Source organism: Monodelphis domestica, chromosome 3 (assembly GCF_027887165.1).
Source record: "Monodelphis domestica isolate mMonDom1 chromosome 3, mMonDom1.pri, whole genome shotgun sequence".
In the NCBI taxonomy this organism is placed as follows: domain Eukaryota; kingdom Metazoa; phylum Chordata; class Mammalia; order Didelphimorphia; family Didelphidae; genus Monodelphis; species Monodelphis domestica.
This window is the reverse complement of record NC_077229.1, coordinates 13,667,525-13,686,114: the sequence shown is the minus strand read 5'-3', so window position 1 is coordinate 13,686,114 and position 18,590 is coordinate 13,667,525. Positions and strand designations below refer to the sequence as shown.

At 53.3% G+C, this 18,590-nt stretch overlaps 1 protein-coding gene across 4 annotated transcripts in view; it reads left to right on the top strand.

The window, feature by feature from the left end:
- Positions 1-15,546, top strand: part of SMPD4 (sphingomyelin phosphodiesterase 4) — a 38,804-nt gene extending 23,258 nt beyond the window's left edge. For 3 of the 4 annotated variants that reach the window (XM_056821314.1, XM_056821316.1, XM_056821315.1), the window contains 9 exons: positions 6,197-6,342; positions 8,085-8,175; positions 8,562-8,662; positions 9,041-9,204; positions 9,505-9,710; positions 10,652-10,885; positions 11,032-11,163; positions 11,970-12,098; positions 12,961-15,546. In XM_056821314.1, coding sequence (XP_056677292.1) covers positions 6,197-6,342; positions 8,085-8,175; positions 8,562-8,662; positions 9,041-9,204; positions 9,505-9,710; positions 10,652-10,885; positions 11,032-11,163; positions 11,970-12,098; positions 12,961-13,287 — 1,530 coding nt within the window. In that variant the 3' untranslated portion in view covers positions 13,288-15,546. The remainder of the gene's footprint in view (positions 1-6,196; positions 6,343-8,084; positions 8,176-8,561; positions 8,663-9,040; positions 9,205-9,504; positions 9,711-10,651; positions 10,886-11,031; positions 11,164-11,969; positions 12,099-12,960) is intronic. The other variant, XR_008917256.1, reaches the window with a different exon arrangement.
- The last annotated feature ends 3,044 nt before the right edge of the window (positions 15,547-18,590 follow it).

The window sequence follows — 18,590 nt, the reverse complement described above, 5'->3', positions numbered from 1 at the left end:
GAATAGCTGGACCAATTCACAACTCCACCAGCAATGCATTAGGGTCCCAATTTTGCCGCATCCCCTCCAACATTCATTGTTTTCCTTTGCTGTCATGTTGGCTAATCTGCTAGGTGTGAGGTGATACCTCAGAGTTGTTTTAATTTGCATTACTCTAATCATAAGATATTTAGAACATTTTTTCATGTGTTTATTGATAGTTTTGATTTCTTCATCTGAAAACTGCCTATTCATATCCTTTGATCACTTGTCAATAGGAGATTGACTTGGATTCTCAAATTTGACTTCGTTCTTTATATATTTGAGAAATTGGATCTTTATCCATGAAATCTGTTATAAAATTTCCCCCCAGGTTGTTGTTTTCTTTCTAATCTTGGTTATATTGGTTTTGTTTGGATGAAAACTTTTAAATTTAACATAATCAAAATTACTCACTTTACATCTTGTATTGCTCTTTATCTCCGGTTTGGTTATAAATTCTTCTCTTCTCCATCAATCTGACAAGTAAATTATTCTGTGCTCCCTAATTTATTTATAATATCACTCTTTACGTCTAAATCATATGCCCATTTTGACTGTATCTTGATATGGGGTGTGAGATATTTAAACCCAATTTTTGTCATACTGTTTTCCACTTTTCCCAGTAGTTTTTGTCATATAGTGAGTTCTTGTCCCAAAAGCTGGGACGTTGGATTCATCGAACACTAGCTTGCTGAGGCCATTTACCCTAGTCTATTCCATTGATCCACCCTTCTGTCTCTAAGCCAGTACCATATTGTTTTAATTATCACTACTTTATAGTACAGTTTAAGATCTGGTACTACTAGGCCTCCATTCCTCACATTTTTTTCATTAGTTCCCTTGATACTTTTGAATTTTTGGTTTTTTCAGATGAATTTTTATTTTTTTTTCTAGTTCTCTAAAACAGTTTTTTGGTAGTTTGATTGGTATCATACTGAATAAGTAAATCAGTTTAGGTAGAATTGTCATTTTATTATATCAGCTCATCCCCTTTTGATTTTTGATACTGATAATTTGATTCTTTTTTAATTAGATTAATACTTTCATTTGTTTTTTTTTTCCCACAGAACCAACTCCTAGTCTTATTTATTAGTTCAATAATTCTTTTACTTTCAATTTTACTAATTTCTCCTTGATTATTAGGATTTCCAATTTAGTCTTTATCTGGAAATTTTTAATTTGTTCTTTTTCTAATTTTTTATTTGCATGCCTAATCCATTGATCTCCTCTTTCTCTATTTTGTTGATATGGACACTCAAGGATATAACTTTTCCTGAGTACTGCTTTGGCTGTATCCCATAAATTTCTGGTTTTTAATTCACTATGGGTGAATTCATCCCATTCACATTCACGGTTATGATTATAATCTGTGTATTCCCCTCCATCTTGGTTTCCTCTTTTAATTCTGTCCTTTCTCCTTTCACTCTTTCCCTCCTCACCAGTGTTTTCCTTTTAATCAGTCCGCATTTCCCCCATCCTTATTTTACTTCCCTCCCCACCCCACCCCCCTTCTTTATTCCCCTTCTACTCTATAGGGTAAGATAGGATTCTATACCCCAATAAATCTGTCTGTTCTTCCCTCTAAACTAATTCTACCGAGAGTAAGGTTTAAGTATTACCTGTCATCACTCTTATCCTTCCCTTCTTATAATAGTATTCCTAACCCCCCCCCCCCCAACCATGTGCCTCTTTATAATTTACCTCATTTTACTTCTTCCTTTGTGTTTCTCTTTTTTTTCCCCTGGGTTTTTTTTTTAATATCATCTTAAACAACCCAATACCACACTCTCTGCCTATGTATATTTATTCTAACTATTATGATAATAACAATTTTTAAGAGTTATAGATCTCATTTTTCCATATAGGAATATAATCAATTTGACTATGTTGAAGCCCTTAATTTTTTTCTCTTTCTTACTCTAACCTTAATCCTAACCCTAACCCTTTTTATGGTTCTCTTGAATTTTGTATTTAGACATTAGATTTTCCATTTATTTCTGGTCTTTTCTTCAGGAATTCTTGGAAGTCTTCTATTTTATTAAATGCCCATACTTTCCCCTGAAAGTATATAGTCCTTTTTGATGGGTAGGTGATTCTTGGTTGTACACCCAGTTCTCTTGCCCTCTGGAATATCATATTCCACGTTTTGTGGTCCTTCCTGTGGAAGCTGCCAGATCCTGTGTAATCCTGACTGGGACTCCTTGATATCTGAATTGTTTCTTTCTGGCTATTTATAGCATTTTCTCCTTGGCCTGGGATCTCTTGAACTTGGCTATAACGTTCCTGGGAGTTGTCATTTGGGGGTTTATTGCAGGAAGTAATCTGTGAATTCTTTCCATGTCTATTTCACCCTCTTATCCAAGAATATCAGGGCAGTTTTCTTGGATAATTTCTTGTAATATGATGTCTAGGCTTTTTTTTTTTTCATGACTTTCATATAGTCCAATAATTCTTAAGATTGTCTCTCCTGAATCTATTTTCCAGGTCAGTCATTTTTTTTTTGAGGAGATATTTCATATTTTTTTCAGGGTTTCATTTTTAAATTTTGTTTTATTTTTGATGTCTCATGAAGTCATTAGCTTCTATTTGCCCAATTCTAATTTTTAAAAGAAAGATTTTCATTTTTGACCATTTGGATCTCCTTTTCCATTTGCTCCATTCTGCTTTTTGTGAAACTCTTCTTTGGATTTTTAACCTCTTTTTCCAGAAGGTGAATTCTGTTTTTTTAAGAAACTCTTTTTCTTCACTGGATTTTTGTGCCTCTTTTTCTACTTGACCAATTTGGCTTTTTAAGCTGTTATTTTCTTTTTTGCATCGCTTTCATTTCTTTTTCCCATTTCCTGTCTCTCATTTGATTTTTGAATTCCTTTTTAAGCTCTTCCCGTACCTGAGACCAATTCCCATTTTCCTTTGAAATTGTGCATGTTGTAGCTTTGCCCTCATTATATTCCCTTCTGAATCCTCCTTGCTTTTCTTTTTCTCTGTAGAAATTTTCTATGGTTAGGTGTTTCTTTTGCTCATTTTCCCAGCCTTCTTTTGCCTGTGTACTAGGAGCTCTGAAAATTGCTGATTTTGTGGCCTCTGTTAATGACTTGCAGGACTCTGCACTGTGAGATGTTTTGTCCTGGGGCTTCACTGCAGGCTTGAAAGGACCAAATTCTACAGACTTCGGGACCTCAATGTGGGCTTGTGCCAGTGCTTTGGACTTCAAGGGGTGGATGAGGGGTGTGGGGTGTTCTGCTGTTGGCTTAGGTTGGGTCCTGGGGTCCCAGAACCTGGCACAGTAGGTGGAGGATGGTTGTCCGGTACTCTTCCTAGTGCAATTTGACTTTGGGTTCCCCCTTTTCCTGTGAAAATCTGTTCTCTGCCTCCCTGTTACATTGTTCTCTGAGGGAGAGCTCCTTTGCCCTGTCTCCCTGTTGGTTCTATGGCTCTAGTTGTTTTGAGGCTAGTTTGGGAACATTCTTAGGTGCCAGCTTTCGCTGCTACTAAGCTGCGCTTGTGGCTCCACCCCAGGAACAGCATTTCAAACAGAAGGACAAAGGACATGCCTAGGAAGCATCTAAGGCCATATGCAAGCCCAGCTCCTGATTCTAGGCCTGGTGCCTGTCTGCTGTGCTGCCCAGTTGCCCCATTCTCATTATCTTTAAAGACATTTAAGTGAGCCTATTGGGAGGGAGGGAGTAGGCTGAGAGCTTTTCAGAGCTGGTCCCAGCCTGGGCTCCTGGGGCAGGCCTGTCCCTGTTGACTGTGGAAGCTGGCATTTAGCTGTTAGTTGGACTCCTGGCTGGTTCTCTTTTTCGAGGCTCACCACAATCCTGCAAAGTCACTTTTAGCCCTTTCTCCCAGCTGTGCCTGCAGCCTCAGAACTAGTCAGCAGAGCCCGGATTCCCCCTCTGGCCTTCCTGACTCTGGTTGGAGCTAACAGCCTCTAGGGGTCTTCAGAACCATATGGCAATGCTGAGGGGCCCTTCCCATCGGTGAGCCCCAGGACCTCTGTTCTCTCCCCTCTGGGCAGCACGAGAAACAGTCACAGGAACAGCTCTGACCTAGCCAGTGGCCTCTGGCCCATGCGCTGTAGGGCAGGCCAGTGCCTGGGGCCTTGGGGCTCTGTCTCCCAGCCCTGACTCAGGACCGAGGTACACCCAGCATTGATCATGGGGCTAATCAGAGTAAACTTTAGCCTGCAGAAGGGGGGTGGGGGTGGGGGTTGAAGGAAGGAGAGACCACAGGGACAGCTAACTGGCTCAGTGGATTGGGAGCCAGGCCTAGAGACGGGAGGTCCTGGGTTCCACCATGACCTCAGAGACTTGCTAGCTCAGTGATCCTAGGCAAGTCATTTCACCCCCATGGCCTAGCCCTTGCTGCTCTTCTGCCATGGAACCGGGACACAGTGCTGATTCTAAAACGGCAGGTGAGAACTTTTTATTAAAAAAGGGAAAAAAAGGAAGAACATGTAAGCCGAAGGTGACAGGAGAAGAGGGACAGGCAAGACACTACATGAAATGTTCTAAAACTCCTCGGTCACTGACCCTGCTTGTGAAGGCCCAGGCCAGGAGAGGGGATGGGGCCAACCCCCTGGCCAAAGCCTATTCCCCTACCCCGCGGCCTCCTGCAGCCTCCTCTTAGAAGTCACCCCCTCCCGTGGCAGCCTCATCCACCGCTGGACAGCCCTGATGTCAGGAACGTCCTCCCGTGGTCCTCCGTCTGCCGCTGTAGAGCCGGACGAGGCGCTCCCTTTCTTGTGACCCATCAGCTCCTGGAAGACTTCCTTAGCAGGGGATGTGGGCTGTGCTCGGGGCTCCCCTGGGCACGTCTGCGTCGAGCAGCCCTGAGGATCCCCGCTTCTCTGGCCCCGGCTCTTTCCTCCCGTCCTAGAGATCAGGCGCTGCGTGGCCCCAAGGCCTGTCACACTACCTGGAAAGAGGCAGGTCGTTGGTCAGTCCGTACCGAACTGAGGACCAGTCGTCGCGGTCGGAGAAAACATCCGCCCCGACTCCGTTCCTGCCGTCACCGAGTTGGCGTCCAGGAGAGGCGTAGCACACGCGCCCAGAGGCCCGCAGTCTGTGCTTGGCTCAGCCGCCCTGGCTCTCCATGGAAGGGGGGAAGAATGGGGAAGTGGGCTTTGAGGATGGCCGCACCAGCCGTGGGAAAAGCAAGGAATGCCCAGGATGGCCGGGGGCGGAACCATTGTCCACTTGAGTTGGGACGTGGGAGTCCATGGAAGGGAATCCAGTGACTCAGGAAGAGGCGTCCGAGAAGGGCCTTGAAGGCCAAGTGAATTGCTTTCAAATGGTGTCTGCGGGCTCGCTCCTAAGAGTTGCTAGGATCACAGGAAAGCCCCAGAGCCCCATAGCATTGAATGATTGGCACCTATAGCCCTGGGGGCCGGCAGGGCAGAGCGTGTTGGCGCCTTTGCAGGAGGAGGGAACCAAAGCCCAAGCACGTGGTCATCCACATGGGAGTGGAGGGGCTCCCCTTTCTGAAGCCACTCTTTGGAGGATGAAATGCCGGACTCTGGATCGAGGCCCCTCGGAGGAGCGGGACTCCTGCCTGCTTCTGGCTTCCTTCCACCTTTAGAGGAAGAATCTGATTGGCATCTCCTGCTGTTTGTTCCTCTGCGCAGGCCGAGGCTCCATGTAGGATCCCAGAGCATCGTGTGGGGCAGGCGGATGACGTAAACTTTAAGCTAATTAGAGTAAATGAGTGCATCTTGGGCTGTGGGCTGCTCCCGCCCTTCTGGCAGAGGGAAGTGCCCTCCTGCCAGCCTGGAAGCCCGAAGGATTCTGAAGCCTACCCCAGGGAAGGTCCTCCGAGGTTTCCCAGCATGGTGCTGCCTTCTGGGCTCAGGCACCGATGGGGCTTTTCTCCAGACGTCCCCAGTGCTACCCATGTTGGGTCAGACACAAGGGGAGGGCTTGGGCCAGTCCTCCAGTGTGCAGATGCTAAGGGGGCTGGGTGCCCGTGGGGGTGAGCTCTGGGGGTCACCTCAGGCTAGTGAGGTGATGGGCCAAAGTGAGAGTGCCCAGGCGTCTCCAGCAAGCTCGTGCAGGTGCTAGCGAGCGTGGGGGCCAGGAACTCTGGCCGGGGTGAGGAGTGGGAGCTAGAGATGGGCCCCTCCGCATGCGGCTGGGCTTCTCCCAGCGCTCTGTCTCCGCTTTCACTCCCCATGCAGGAATCCTTTAAGCCCACAGAGGAGCACGTGCTGGTGGTGAGACTGCTCCTGAAACACCTGCATGCCTTCTCCAACAGCCTGAAGCCGGAGCAGCTGTCCCCGTCCACACACTCGCACACCGCCAGCCCCCTGGAGGAGTTTAAACGGTGAGTGCAGCCTAGCCTGCCTCCCCGGCTCGGGCCCTGACCCTCGCGTTCCCGGCCTCCTCCCGCAGGTGGCCCCCAGGATGCCAGCCTCTTTCCTCAGGCTCTCTGCCCGTTCACCCCTGCCATGGCCCCCAAAGGCAGCCAGAGCCCTTGGGACACTAGCAGTCACTAGGACAGGGGTGAGATGCCAGCGGGCTGCCCTCCAGTGTTTCCTGAGTGGCTCTGGGACCTGGGGCAAGCCATCACTTCATCCCTGCCCGCCCCCGCTTCCTCCTCTGTAAGAGGGATGATTGTGGCCAGTGTGCTCAGGAGACGCTCTGCCTCAGACGAAGCTGGGAGATGTCGCCGTGCCAGAGCGACCCTCGAGGTTCGGGGGGATCAATAGTCCCCCTCTCTGTGGCGAGGACGTATTGGGCTGCCTCTGGGCCTCGGGGATCCCAGAGTGTGGCTGCCCTCTCCCAGGGCACCAGAGTAGAGGGCTCTGCTCCGAGCGGCAGAGAGACTCCCCCTGGGCCCAGCAGAAGGCCCAGTCCTGGTTTTCTCTCTTTCCTGAGCTGCCCCAAAGTGATGAATAAGTGCCCTCTGCTGGCCAACTTCCTGATGGTGCCTTCTTCTCTCCCTGCACCTCTGCCTCACCACCATTCATTCCAAACCCTTGCTTCTGTGGAACCGATGTAGCCATGGCCTGCCCTCCCCTGACATCATTATTGGCTCCCCATTGCCTCTCCCATAAGACAAATTCTTAGGGGAGCCAGGCTGTGCCCCCATTCTGGTGGCCTCTTAGAGGCTTGGCTCGGGGGCTGCCCGCTCCATGATCTTCCCACGTCTTCCATTCCTCCTTCAGTTCCCAGGCACATTGTGCAGGTCATGTTGGCTGCCCAGGGCCTGCAGGTTTAGAGCTATGGGGTCTGTACTCTGCCCCGTGAACCGTCCCAGCTCCTCAGTGCCCACCAACACAGTGATGGTGCCTGACATCATCTGCAGCATTGGAGACTACACCGGCCGAGCTGGGGTGCTGGGGAACACCGTGCGGCCATCACCTACCTTCTCATGCCTTCCTGAGCTCATGTAGACTGAGAGAACCTTCTTTTGACATTCTCTTTCCCCATGTCACCGGAGGAACAGGGAGGCCAACAGGAGGGTGAGGGAGGTCACGCCTGCTCTGTGCCAGGCCTGGGATGGAGCACTTTACTAAGCTGATCCTCACCGAAACCCTGGGGGCCAGATGCAGTTATCTTCCCCATTTTATAGAGGGGGAAACTAAGGCAGAAAGGTTCCATGCCATGCCCTGGGCCACACAGCTATGAGTATCTGAGACTGGATTGGGATTGGAGGCTTCCCTCTATTAGGCTTGGCACTGACTGGAGGCCTGTCTGACCCTGGCATGAGCCCCTTCATTGGGGAAGGGTCAGTGTTGCCTGCCAGGACTGTCCTGCCCTCTGGTGCCCTCGACATGGCTGTTGTGGTAGAGCCGTGGTAAGAGACCTGGTAGCTCACATGGAGATAAGTACGACCTCATTTGAGCCAACCACCATACAGTTAGGGGCTGTCGTTGTCTCCTTTTACAGGTCAGGAGCCTGAGGCAGATAAGTTCAGTCACGTGCCCAGGATGCCCCAGCGAGGCTCCATCTGAGCCGCAGAGCCCCCTGGGAATGCAGGACTCGGTGCTCATTGGAGGCTAATGGCTTAGCCTTGGTCCCCACCTGCCGCCTTGTTGACTCTTTTGTCCCTTTTGTGTGCAGAGTGGTCATCCCTCGCTTTGTCCAGCAGAAGCTTTACATCTTCCTGCAGCACTGCTTTGGCCACTGGCCCCTGGACGCCTCTTTCCGAGCAGTACGTATGGGCTGGACTCTGTGACTTCCCTAGGGACTGACCTAGAACCTGGTCACCCTCAGGAGAGGGGCCTCTTGAGTTTGATCCTGGGTACCCGAGAAGAGCCTCCCAAGCAGGGAATGGGTTGGACAGATGGGATCTATCAAGAGGTAGCTTGGCAGGGGTTCAGGCTGTGGAGAGCCATCAGGAAGCCCCCAAATGAAGGACAGCCACCCCCACTGCGTCAGGCGAGCTTAGACGGGCATGCCGGCATCCCCTGGGGGCCCTAGGAGGGAATCATTGGCCTCAGAGGCCTTGGGGTGGGCTGGATAGGAGCCCCTTCCATGGGTGACAGGGTTGGGGCTGCGGAGGAGCAGCTTGTGCCAAACGTGCCTCTTCTCTCCCAGGTCCTGGAGATGTGGTTGAGTTACTTACAGCCCTGGAGATACGCGCCGGAGAAGCCCTTTCTGGCCACGGACCCTCAGCCTCGGAGCATTCCCGAGAAGTGGTGAGGGCCCCGTCCTTCGCCGCGTCGGCTCTCCTAGGCCCCGCTGCCTCCTTGGGCTGGGGCGTCTGTGCCGGCCCCTCCGGGCTAGGCCTCTGGCTGGGTTACTCCCTCTCACTGGGCTCCTGTCATCCCGCTTCTCTTCCCCTCTGAGAGGCTGGCTCCGCGGGCCCCTGCCTTCCCCGAGCGGAGCAGCGTCTCTTGTTGGGGAAAGCCCGGAGCTTCCGGCTGGGGCAGAGGAGGGACTGTGGCCCGGCCTGGCCGTTTAAGCTGTCCAGAAGTGGGTGGAGCCGCGGGGCGGCCCCTCCCTCTGAGAGCTGACGCGAGCATCGTGGAGACCTCCTGGGGCCCGGGCTCACGCTTGCAGCGGTTGTGTTTCAGGGCGCCTTTTGTGCAGGAGAACCTGCTGCTCTACACCCGGCTCTTCATAGGCTTTCTCAACCGTGCCCTACGCACTGACCTGGTGAGCCCCAAGAACGCGCTCATGGTGTTCCGCGTGGCCAAAGTCTTCGCCCAGCCCAATCTGGCAGAGATGATTCAGAAAGGTGAGCGGCAGCCCCCGGGCCCTTCCCTCCTCCACGGCTCCTCCTAGGGGATTGGGGTGCGGCGGGGTACCCTTCTGTTTCACGGGTGAGAAAGCCGAGGCAGGAATCCTGAGGCTGCCCACGGCACCCCAGACCCCCCCAGGGCGGGCTTTGACGTGGGGATATGCGCTCCCACACTCGGGTCTCCCACCAGAACGTGCCTGGCGCTGCCAGCACATGGCCGGGTGGGGGTGGGGTGAGGCCCCTTGAGCTGGGGAGCGGCGGGCCAGGCCGGGCCGGACCTCATCCCCTCCCCCACAGGAGAGCAGCTGTTCCTGGAGCCGGAGTTGGTCATGCCACACCGCCAGCATCGCGTCTTCATGACGCCAAACTTCCCGGGGAACCTCCTGTCCTCGTGGCCCCCCACCATCACAGACGCGTCCTTCAAGGTGAAGAGCCACGTGTACAGCCTGGAGGGCCAGGAGGGCCAGTACAAGCAGATGTTTGGCCCCGAAGTCCGCGCCTTGGTGAGTCGGGCTCTCCAGCTGTACCGTGGGATGCGGCTGGATAGGACTGGAGGGCCTTTGGGTCAGAGCCTGAATTGCTCCAGCACCATCCGTCCTTGAGGGTTCTCTCCGCACTGATGGCCAGGGCCGTCCAGGCCTGGGAATCGAGCCCGGCGCCGAGGTCCTGTGCGGGCCCCGAGGAGGGGGCGCCTTTACTTTCAGCCCACGGGGAGCCCGGTGCCCCGACAGAAGCTGCTTCCCAGGGCACAAGGGAAAAGCGTGGCACATCCTGGCTGAGCGGCCCAGGTGTCCCCCAAAGCCGGGGCCTCTCGGTCGTTCCCTTCCAAGCAGTTGTGTCCCCGGCCCTGGCACCGGAGCAGGGGAGACACGGAGCAGCTTGATGCTCTTTGTTCCCTTCTCTCCGGGCCCCAGACAGGACCCCATCAGGCCGTGGAGGGGGACCCCTGAGTCCCGACCACTCCTCGGGCTCGGAGTCGCCCCATACTGGCTGAATGGGTGCCTGGTTGCTCCCCCAGCCCCCGGGCTCATGAAAGGTGGCTTGGAAGTGGGCCGTGTCTACAGAGAAGAGACAGGCTCACAGGGAGCGGGCAGACTTGTGCACAGGGCACCTTGGGATAGAGAAGACCTTGAGGGCTTCCTGCCCACGGGTGCTGGTGTCCCCAGCCCTGGACAGTCCCTCCTTTGTGGATTTGGTCCCCGCTCGTTCCTCCAGTGACCCGCGTGGACACAGATCTACCTGGGACAGACAGACCGCAAAAGGGGGCAGGTGTATAAGAGCAGGCTGGCCTGCAGCCGCCGGGTGAGGGGAGGTGTGCCCACGGCCTCCTCCTCAGGCCCTGGAGCAGAGAGAGAGGGTGCAGGCTGTGCCCTGAGGGTGTGCGCGCATGTGGGAAGAGAGGAGGCGCACTGGCTCGCGCTACTTGTCTCTTTCTGCATTTTAGGTCCTGAGACTAGCCCAGATGATCGCGCAAGCCAAGCAGACGGCAAACTCGCTCTCCGACTACTCGAATGAGATGTCGGCCAACCGGTCCTTCTTCTCCTGGCTGGGCTTCCGACACGTCGATGTGAATGGTACCTTCAGCGCTAACGACCTCGACGAACTGGGCCAGGACAGCATCAAGAAGACCGATGAGTACCTGGAGAAGGCCCTGGAGTACTTGGGCCAGATATTCCGGGTACGTCGGGGGGCTGCCCCGGCCATTGCCTCCCTGGATGGGAGGGAGGGAGGGAGGGGCGGAGGGACCAGGGTCAGCCTGGGGGACAACACCGTCCAGGCCCAGTGACTTGGGGCCGCCTGATGGCCCCGCCTGTTTGCCAACAGATCAGCGAGGCCCAGCTGACTCAGGTCATGGTGAACGTGGGCGCCACTCCGGACGAAAATGGAAAGAAGCAGCTCCCCGACTGCATCATGAGCGACGAGGGGCTCGTTCTCACCCCGCTGGGCCGATACCAGGTCAGGTCTAGGCCGGCCCTTGGCCTCACAGTCGCGAAAACCAACTTTCCTATCAGAACCTGTCTTGGCCTTCTTAGATTCCGATGGACAGAGGCCCCTTTAGACCCATTTTACATGGAGGGCCCGAGGCTGGGCGGCCTGGCCCCCGGGCCCCCGCCTTCAGCAGGCTTGATCTGCATCGGAGCTTCTCTGAGTGGAGGTGTCCCGGGCGACGTCTGGCTGAGCACCGGTCACTCGGTCTGTGGCCGAGGACCTCCGCCCTTCGGGCAGCAGCCCACGTTCCTGTGCTCTCTTCCCTGCTGCGTCCACGAAACAGATGCTGTTAGCCTGTGGGGTCACTCAGGGGTGGATGGGTCTGGTCGTGTGTCCAGCGGCTCAAGGGCTTCTCGAGGGCTCGGGAAGGAGCAGAGCTCCCCCGGCCAGCCGGGCCTCTCGTTCCCGTGTAGCCCAGCCACTCTGCGACCCGATTCAGCCTGCTTCTTGGCCCCGATTGGGTGCGGGGAGGAACAGACAACTGTGGGCAGGCAGCCTCGGTCTCCAGGCCTGGTCCTGGGCTCTCCGGGCTTCTTGGAAATGGCTTCTTCCTTGTAAGATCCCTTCCGTGGCCTCTTCCTGTGGCCATAATCCTTAGCCGCCCCCGTGGCTGAGAGCAGAGCCCAGTCAGACCAGGGGAAGGAAGCGTACGTCTGCCGTGGGTTAGTCTGCAGGGGCTCCGCGGCGCTCCGGCCTCTCACACGTGCCGGGACACCTGGGGGACGTACGGTGGGCCTCGGGGCTGACGCTGGCGCTTCCTTCCTGGCTTTCAGATCATCAACGGCCTGCGCAGGTTTGAAATCGAGTACCAGGGGGACCTGGAACTGCAGCCCATCCGCAGCTACGAGGCGGCCCCTCTGGTGCGCCTGCTGTTCCGGGTGTCCTCTGCCCTGAATCGGCGGGTGAGTGGACGCCAAGGCCCAGGCCGAGGCCTAGGGGGAGGCAGGGGCGCTTCCGTGTCTGCCCGGCTCTCGCCCTTTTGGGTGCTGTAGAGGATCAGGCCGGAATGGTGGGGCTTTTGTCACCTTTTGCAGGGTGAGATCACTGTTAGGGTGAGCTGGGAACCGTGAAAGGGCTCCCCTTGGGGGCCCAGGGCCGTCCGGCTCTCCCAAGGATGGTCACTGTGCCAGCCTTGTGCCTAGCTAGTGCCCTCGGGCTGCCTGGCTTCCCAGGCGCTGCCAGTGTCCCAGTGTGGGGGCGCCCCCCTTGCCCCCTCTCTCCGCGGCTCGACCACTCTGGACACAGGCTGGATCGACAGCACGTTCTTGCCTGCGCTTCGGGCTTCCTTGTCCGGACACCCGGCCATGCTATCCCTGGTCCTTGGGCCGCTCTCTGCCCGGGTCTCTTCCATGTTCCGGGTCCTTGGTGGGTTTGCCCCCAGGCTGAGTGGGGAGGCCCTTGGAGCTTCGTCTCTACTGGGATCAGCTGCATCGTGGCCACAGTAATGAGGCAGCCCCTGGCCTTGGTCCCTGCTCCCCGGGGCGGAGGGCAGAGGGAGGCTGGGACAGGCAGCAGGAGGGAAGGAGGCATCGGGCCGGCTCAGGCACATCCTCTAGAGGTGGGGCGTCCGCCCGGAGAAGCCGGGAGCTGCTCTGCGAAAGCCTTGGCCGAGGCGCGCTGGCCCAGCGAGCCAGGCCCCGGGATGCGCCCCAGGTCACACACGGCTGGTTGAGGGCTGCCAGGCCTCGGACTCGGGCCCCTGCCACGCGCTGGCCAGTGTGCCCTGGGCCCGGAGCCATGCTGACCACCCTCGTTCTGCTTCAGTTTGCAGGCCAGATGGCAGCGCTGTGTTCACGGGAAGACTTCTTGGGCGCCTTCTGCCGCTACCACCTGATGGACTTGGTCCAGGCCCAGAGGACCAGGCTGAGCCCCGTGGCGCCACACCGGGCCGGCCGCCCCCACGGTCCGCGGATCAGCCTGCGCTTCCTGGGCAGCTACCGGACGCTGGTCTCGCTGCTGACCATCTTCTTCGTCGCGTCCCTGTTCTGCGTCGGGCCGCTGTCCTGCATAGTCCTCATCCTCGTGACCTACCTGCTCTACGCCATCACGATGACCGTCATCACGCAGAACATCAAGCCCCACCAGCCCTGAGCTGGCCGGCCGCAGTCGTGGGCACCCGGCTGATGTCACCACGCTTTTTGTAACGTATTTTTTTAGTAATACAGCCGTGCACATTGGACAAGCCACTGTTGTGTGGGCAGCTGGAGGCCAGACGCACAGCCTGTCCGCATTGTGTGGACCAACGAACGGGTGCCCTCTGGGACTGGGGCCGGGCGGAGGGGGCACGGGGGGCCGCTTCATGGGGGTTTGGGGGCCCTGGTTTGCGCACATCCCGGGCTGGGCTCGGGGTGGGGAGGGGCACGAGCGCCGCTTCTTCTGGATGGCCGCCGGGCCGGGGCCTTGCTGTGCTCGGCTTGCCAGGCAGTCGGTCACGAGCCCTCTGGAGTGCTGGGGACGCGGGCTTTGTCCTCCTCAGATTTTATCCCTTCCCCCTCCCCTTCGGGTCCTTCTGGACGCTGGGGACGGAGGCCCGGGAGGAGGTCAGGCCATTAGAACAGCGGCAGGAGGGGGGAGAGGAGACGTTCCCAGCCCAGGTCCTGACCCTGGGCTGCCAGAGAGCGGGGAATGCCCCGAGGACCTCGATGCTCGGCTCTGCTCAGAGGGGGCCGCGGGACAGGAGCAGCTTGCAGGGAACCCTAACGTGGTGGGCTGAACCCGCCTCGGCAATGAGGGCTGCCCGTGGCATGGATTTCCCCATCATAGACCGACCCCTGAAGGGATGCCCCAAGCCTGCCATCGCCTCTCCTCCCAGCTCAGTGTGGCTGAGATGGGGGGCTTCTTCCTCCTTCCCCCGGGATGGGCAGCTTCCCTTCGAGGTCGTGGAGCCCTGTATTTTTTGAATACAAAACCAGCCTTGGTAGGGAAAGTAGACAATCACACTCACTCACGCGAGGGGACGAGACACGCTCGAGTGCCTTCCCGACCTTGTAGCCTCAGTGGCATTCAGGGTGCACCAAACTGCTTTTTACTCCATTCAGTAGCATTCCATGGGGATGCCCAGGGCTGGAGTGCCAGGGTGATGGGCACGAAGACTACCCTGGGGGGTCCCTTTGGCTCCCCCGCTGTCCCTCTGCTCCAAAGAAATGGAGGTGTTCTGGCAAACGACTGTCAGGTGACCTCCTTGTACGGGCTTCTGTGATCAAACCAAAGATGGATCCTGCTGGAGAAGTTCTGGGCCACCCAAAGCCTTTGAGGATGGCTTCTTGAAAGCTCAGCGATCTGTATCTTTCGTATCAAACAGTGCTCAAAGCAGGTGTCACGTCCTGCGAAACTCGGCCCTGAAATGGTGTGATTGGCAGGGAGGGCGCCAGCACCCTGCTTTCAATGCTCCTGGATGGGCAGGCTGGCACGGGGCATCCAGTGCCCCCTTGGATCTTCGGCCAGGGACCACAGTTCCTCAGTCTCCAGATCACAGTAGTAACCAAACCCCCAGAGAATCACAGGATTTAGAGCTGGGAGGCGCCTTAGGGCTCTTCAAGGAGCCACCCCCACCCCCTGTTTCAGATGCGGAAACCGGTCCAGAGAAGCATTTCTTCACCGAGATGGGATCAGAACCATGATTCAAATCCCATTTGTCCACCTCCCAGGCCAGGCCTTCCTACTATCATGCTGCCTCTTGTAATTCTGAGACATTTCTTGCTGCCTTTTTCTGTTTTCGTGCTGTTTTCTAACCCTCTTCCTAGATCCAACACTTCCTTGTGACAAGAAACAGTTAAGCAAAAACATTCCACATGGAAACCTTGTCTGATGTCATATGCCATGTTCTGTCCTGGTGGGCTCCCACGGGCCGGGCTGTGGCATTTCCAGGCTCTCCCTGGCAACAGGTGTGTGTTGGATCTGCCACTTTCTGTGCATCAGTGCTTGGTGGTCTACACTTGGCCTTTCTTGTGGAACCATTTTTCCAACCCATGAGCGTGTCTCCTTTGTTCCTGGTTCTTCTCTGTGTTCTAGAAATAATCTTGTGCTGTAAGAAAGAAGGAATATGAATTCAGAGAATCATGGGAGACTGAAGTGAACCGATGTAGCAGGAACCAGAACACGGTCTAAGAGGACATCAAAAGGACCAACTCCTCCCTGAAGAGGAGCAGTGGAAGGACTCTTGGTGGGGAAGATAGCTGGTTTTGTCTGACTCGGTTGATAGGTTGATTCATTTTACTGAACTGTTTTCCTTTTTAAAATTTCTTTGTTACAAGGGATGGAAGGCTATCTTCTGGGGAGGGGAGGGACATTCTATCTGAAAATGAAGATGAGATTAAAAAAATGGCTATCAATAAAGGGACCCAAAGTGTTTCTATGAGTATTTGGATCTTTGCTTCTGTCCTGGACTTCCTTGGAATATGGGCCCAACAGTGGGATGCCCCAGTCAAAGAGGAGTTGAGTCCTAGGATTGGATATCCAGAATGGCAAATCCAAAGTAGTTGAAGGAACGCTCGGGAAGTTTCTCTGAGCTTGTGGATGTGCCTGTCTTTACCCAGCCCCACCAACACTCAATCCTTCCGTCTTTTTTCATTGTGGCTAGTTTGGAGTGAAGTGAAATGCTCAAGCTTGTTTTGTTTAATAATTCTCTTACAGCAAGATAATCTGGCAGAATGGAGAGAGCCAGTCTTAAAGCCAGGAAGACCCAAATTCGAGTTTCACCTCTCCCATACTGGCCAGGTGATCCTGAACTCATATTTCTCAGGAGCTCTGGGCAACCCTGAAATTAAGCTGTAAAATGGAGATGTCAGCCTACATCAAGAGGGTTTATGTGAGAGTTCCCTGAGTTGTTGACATCACAGGTGGAGCTTCTGGTCCTTCCTTGTTAACAATTGGGACATTTCCCTGGGGTAGTTAGCACATACAATTCTCTATTGGGAAATGGTTTCTGGTGCATCATTCCCCTGGATTTGGGCTATCCAACTTTTATCAGTGATATTTAATACAAGTACTTTCCTACCATGTGTCTGAGTCTTCATCAATACACATTTTGTCTGTGTCGATATTTTTTTATTACCTGCAGTCAAAATCATTGATTTTCTCTTTATCTCTTTCCGTAGCTTAGTTTAAAAAGTTGTACCATATCCTGTTCTCTTCTAAATTGTTTACGATGTGACTTTCATATTTTGGTCAAATATATGTTTGCCAGATTTCAAATCTACATAGTAATAGTCATCAAAAATGTTGGGTAGTGGCGACAAGCCAAGGAGTAAAACAGACTATGTACGTAAGAAATGGAGAGGGTTTGTGGTTATTCTTTTTAAGTCCTTTAAGTGTTTAAATAAACCCAAGAACTCCAATTAGTGGGTAATGGTTCCCTTTTGAAGAAGACCTAAAAAAAAAATGGAAAAGCTATTTGTCAGCAATTAGGATCAGACTAGTACTTTACACCATACACCATCGCAAGGTCAAAATCTATTGAACAGGCCATGAATATAGAAAGTTAGGCTGTAAAAACAGGTGGTGGAGGGCATTTTTAAGTGCCTCTTATAATTGCAAAAGGGAAATGGGGCAGGCAGTTCAAAGCATCTTCCCTCATTTCTCATTTTGCCCTGAAGCTAACATAACCTGGCAGCTCTTCTCTTTTTTGTCCTTGTGGCACTCTTTCTCTAGCCACCCCTGCTTTGATACCTTTGACCCATAACATTCTGGGAAATGGAGTCTCTCCCTCCCCTTCCTTGGGGGGGTTTAGATGGGGCAGGAAATGCAAAACTAAAAAAGGAGGAAAGATGACTACACCTCTCTGCTGATAGTAGCATGGTATAGTAAGCCAGAAATATTAGGAGTGGAAAGGGGAGCAGGGTCAGCCAGGTGGCTTAGTGGATTGAGAGCCAGGCCCAGAGATGGGAGGTTCTGGGTTCAGATTTGGCCTTAAGACACTTCCTGGCTCTGTGACCCTGGGCAAGCACTTAACCCTCCCTTGCCTAGCCCTTACCACTCCTGCTCTACAACCAATTGACTTGACGGAAGGTAAGAATGAAAAAAAAAAGGCAGAAGAGGCCCTAATAGATCTTTTAGTTCACTTCTCATTTTACAAATAAGAAATTGAGGTCCACAGGAGTTAATGGCATTCCCAATTTATTCTCAGTGAGGAAATAAGCTTGTCATTCTCCTCTTCCCCCCAAGTAGTCAACATAAAATTCAGATTTACACATTGGAATTCAGCCTCCTTTCAGAAGTCTGGTCATCAGCCAGTGCTAGCTTAGTGAAGGCAGGGCAGAGCTAGGAGAACAGATGACCGGAGCCAGGTGCTCCCAAAGAGTGAGTTCACCAAACAAAACCAAAGTGGGAGAAAGAAAGGAACACATACAGGCTTACAAAAAAAGAACAGCATTCTCCAATCAATGAATGGCCAAAGGCCCATAGGCAGTTTTCACATGAAGAAATCAAAACTATCAATAAGCACATGAAAGTGTTCTAAATCCCCCCTGATTAGAGAAATGCGAATCAAAACAACTCAGGCATCACCTCACCCCTAGCAGATTGGCCAATATGGCACCAAAGGAAAGTGATAAATGTTGGAGGGGATGTGGCAAAATTGGGACACTGATGCATTGCTGGTGGACTTGTGAATTGATCCAACCATTCTGGAAGACAATTTGGAACTAAGCCCAAAGGGCTTTAAGTGGCTGCCTGACCTTCGATCCAGCCATACCACTGCTAGTTTGTGTTACAAAGAAATAATAAGGAAAAAGACTTTACAAATTATTCATAGCTGCAAATCTTTGTGGTGGCAAAAAAAATTGGAAAACTAGGGGCTGCCCTTCAATTGGGGAATGGCTGAACACATTGTGGTATATGTTGGTGATGGAATACTATTGTGTCCAAAGTAATGATGAACTGGATTCAAAGTAATGTGAACTGGGACGACCTCCAGGAATGGATGCAGAGTGAAAGGAGCAGCACCAGGCAGACCTCGTACAGGACAATTTTGAGGGACTTATGAGAAAGAACGCTGTCCACGTTCAGAGGAAGAACTGTGGGAGCAGAAACACAAGAAAAACCTAGGATCGATCACGTGGTTCCATGGGGATATGATTGGGGGAATAACCCGTAAATAGGTTTTGAATAATGATACCCGAATCAGTGGGACTGCTTGTCAGCTCCGGGAGGGGGAGGGAAGGGGGGAACCATGAATCACGTAACCATGGAAAATATTCTAAATAAAGTAATAAAAATAAAAGACATCCGCCATGAACAAAGAAAAAGGAAGGGCAGAAATTAATACATTAAACGGGCGGGGAAGACGATGAGATCTGTAGAAGGAAGCAGGGCCAACCAAAGAGCCTCTAGAGCACTCGACCAGCCCCGGAACTTCCAAAGTGGTTTGGAAGCTTAGAACATCCTGAAAGGAGTCG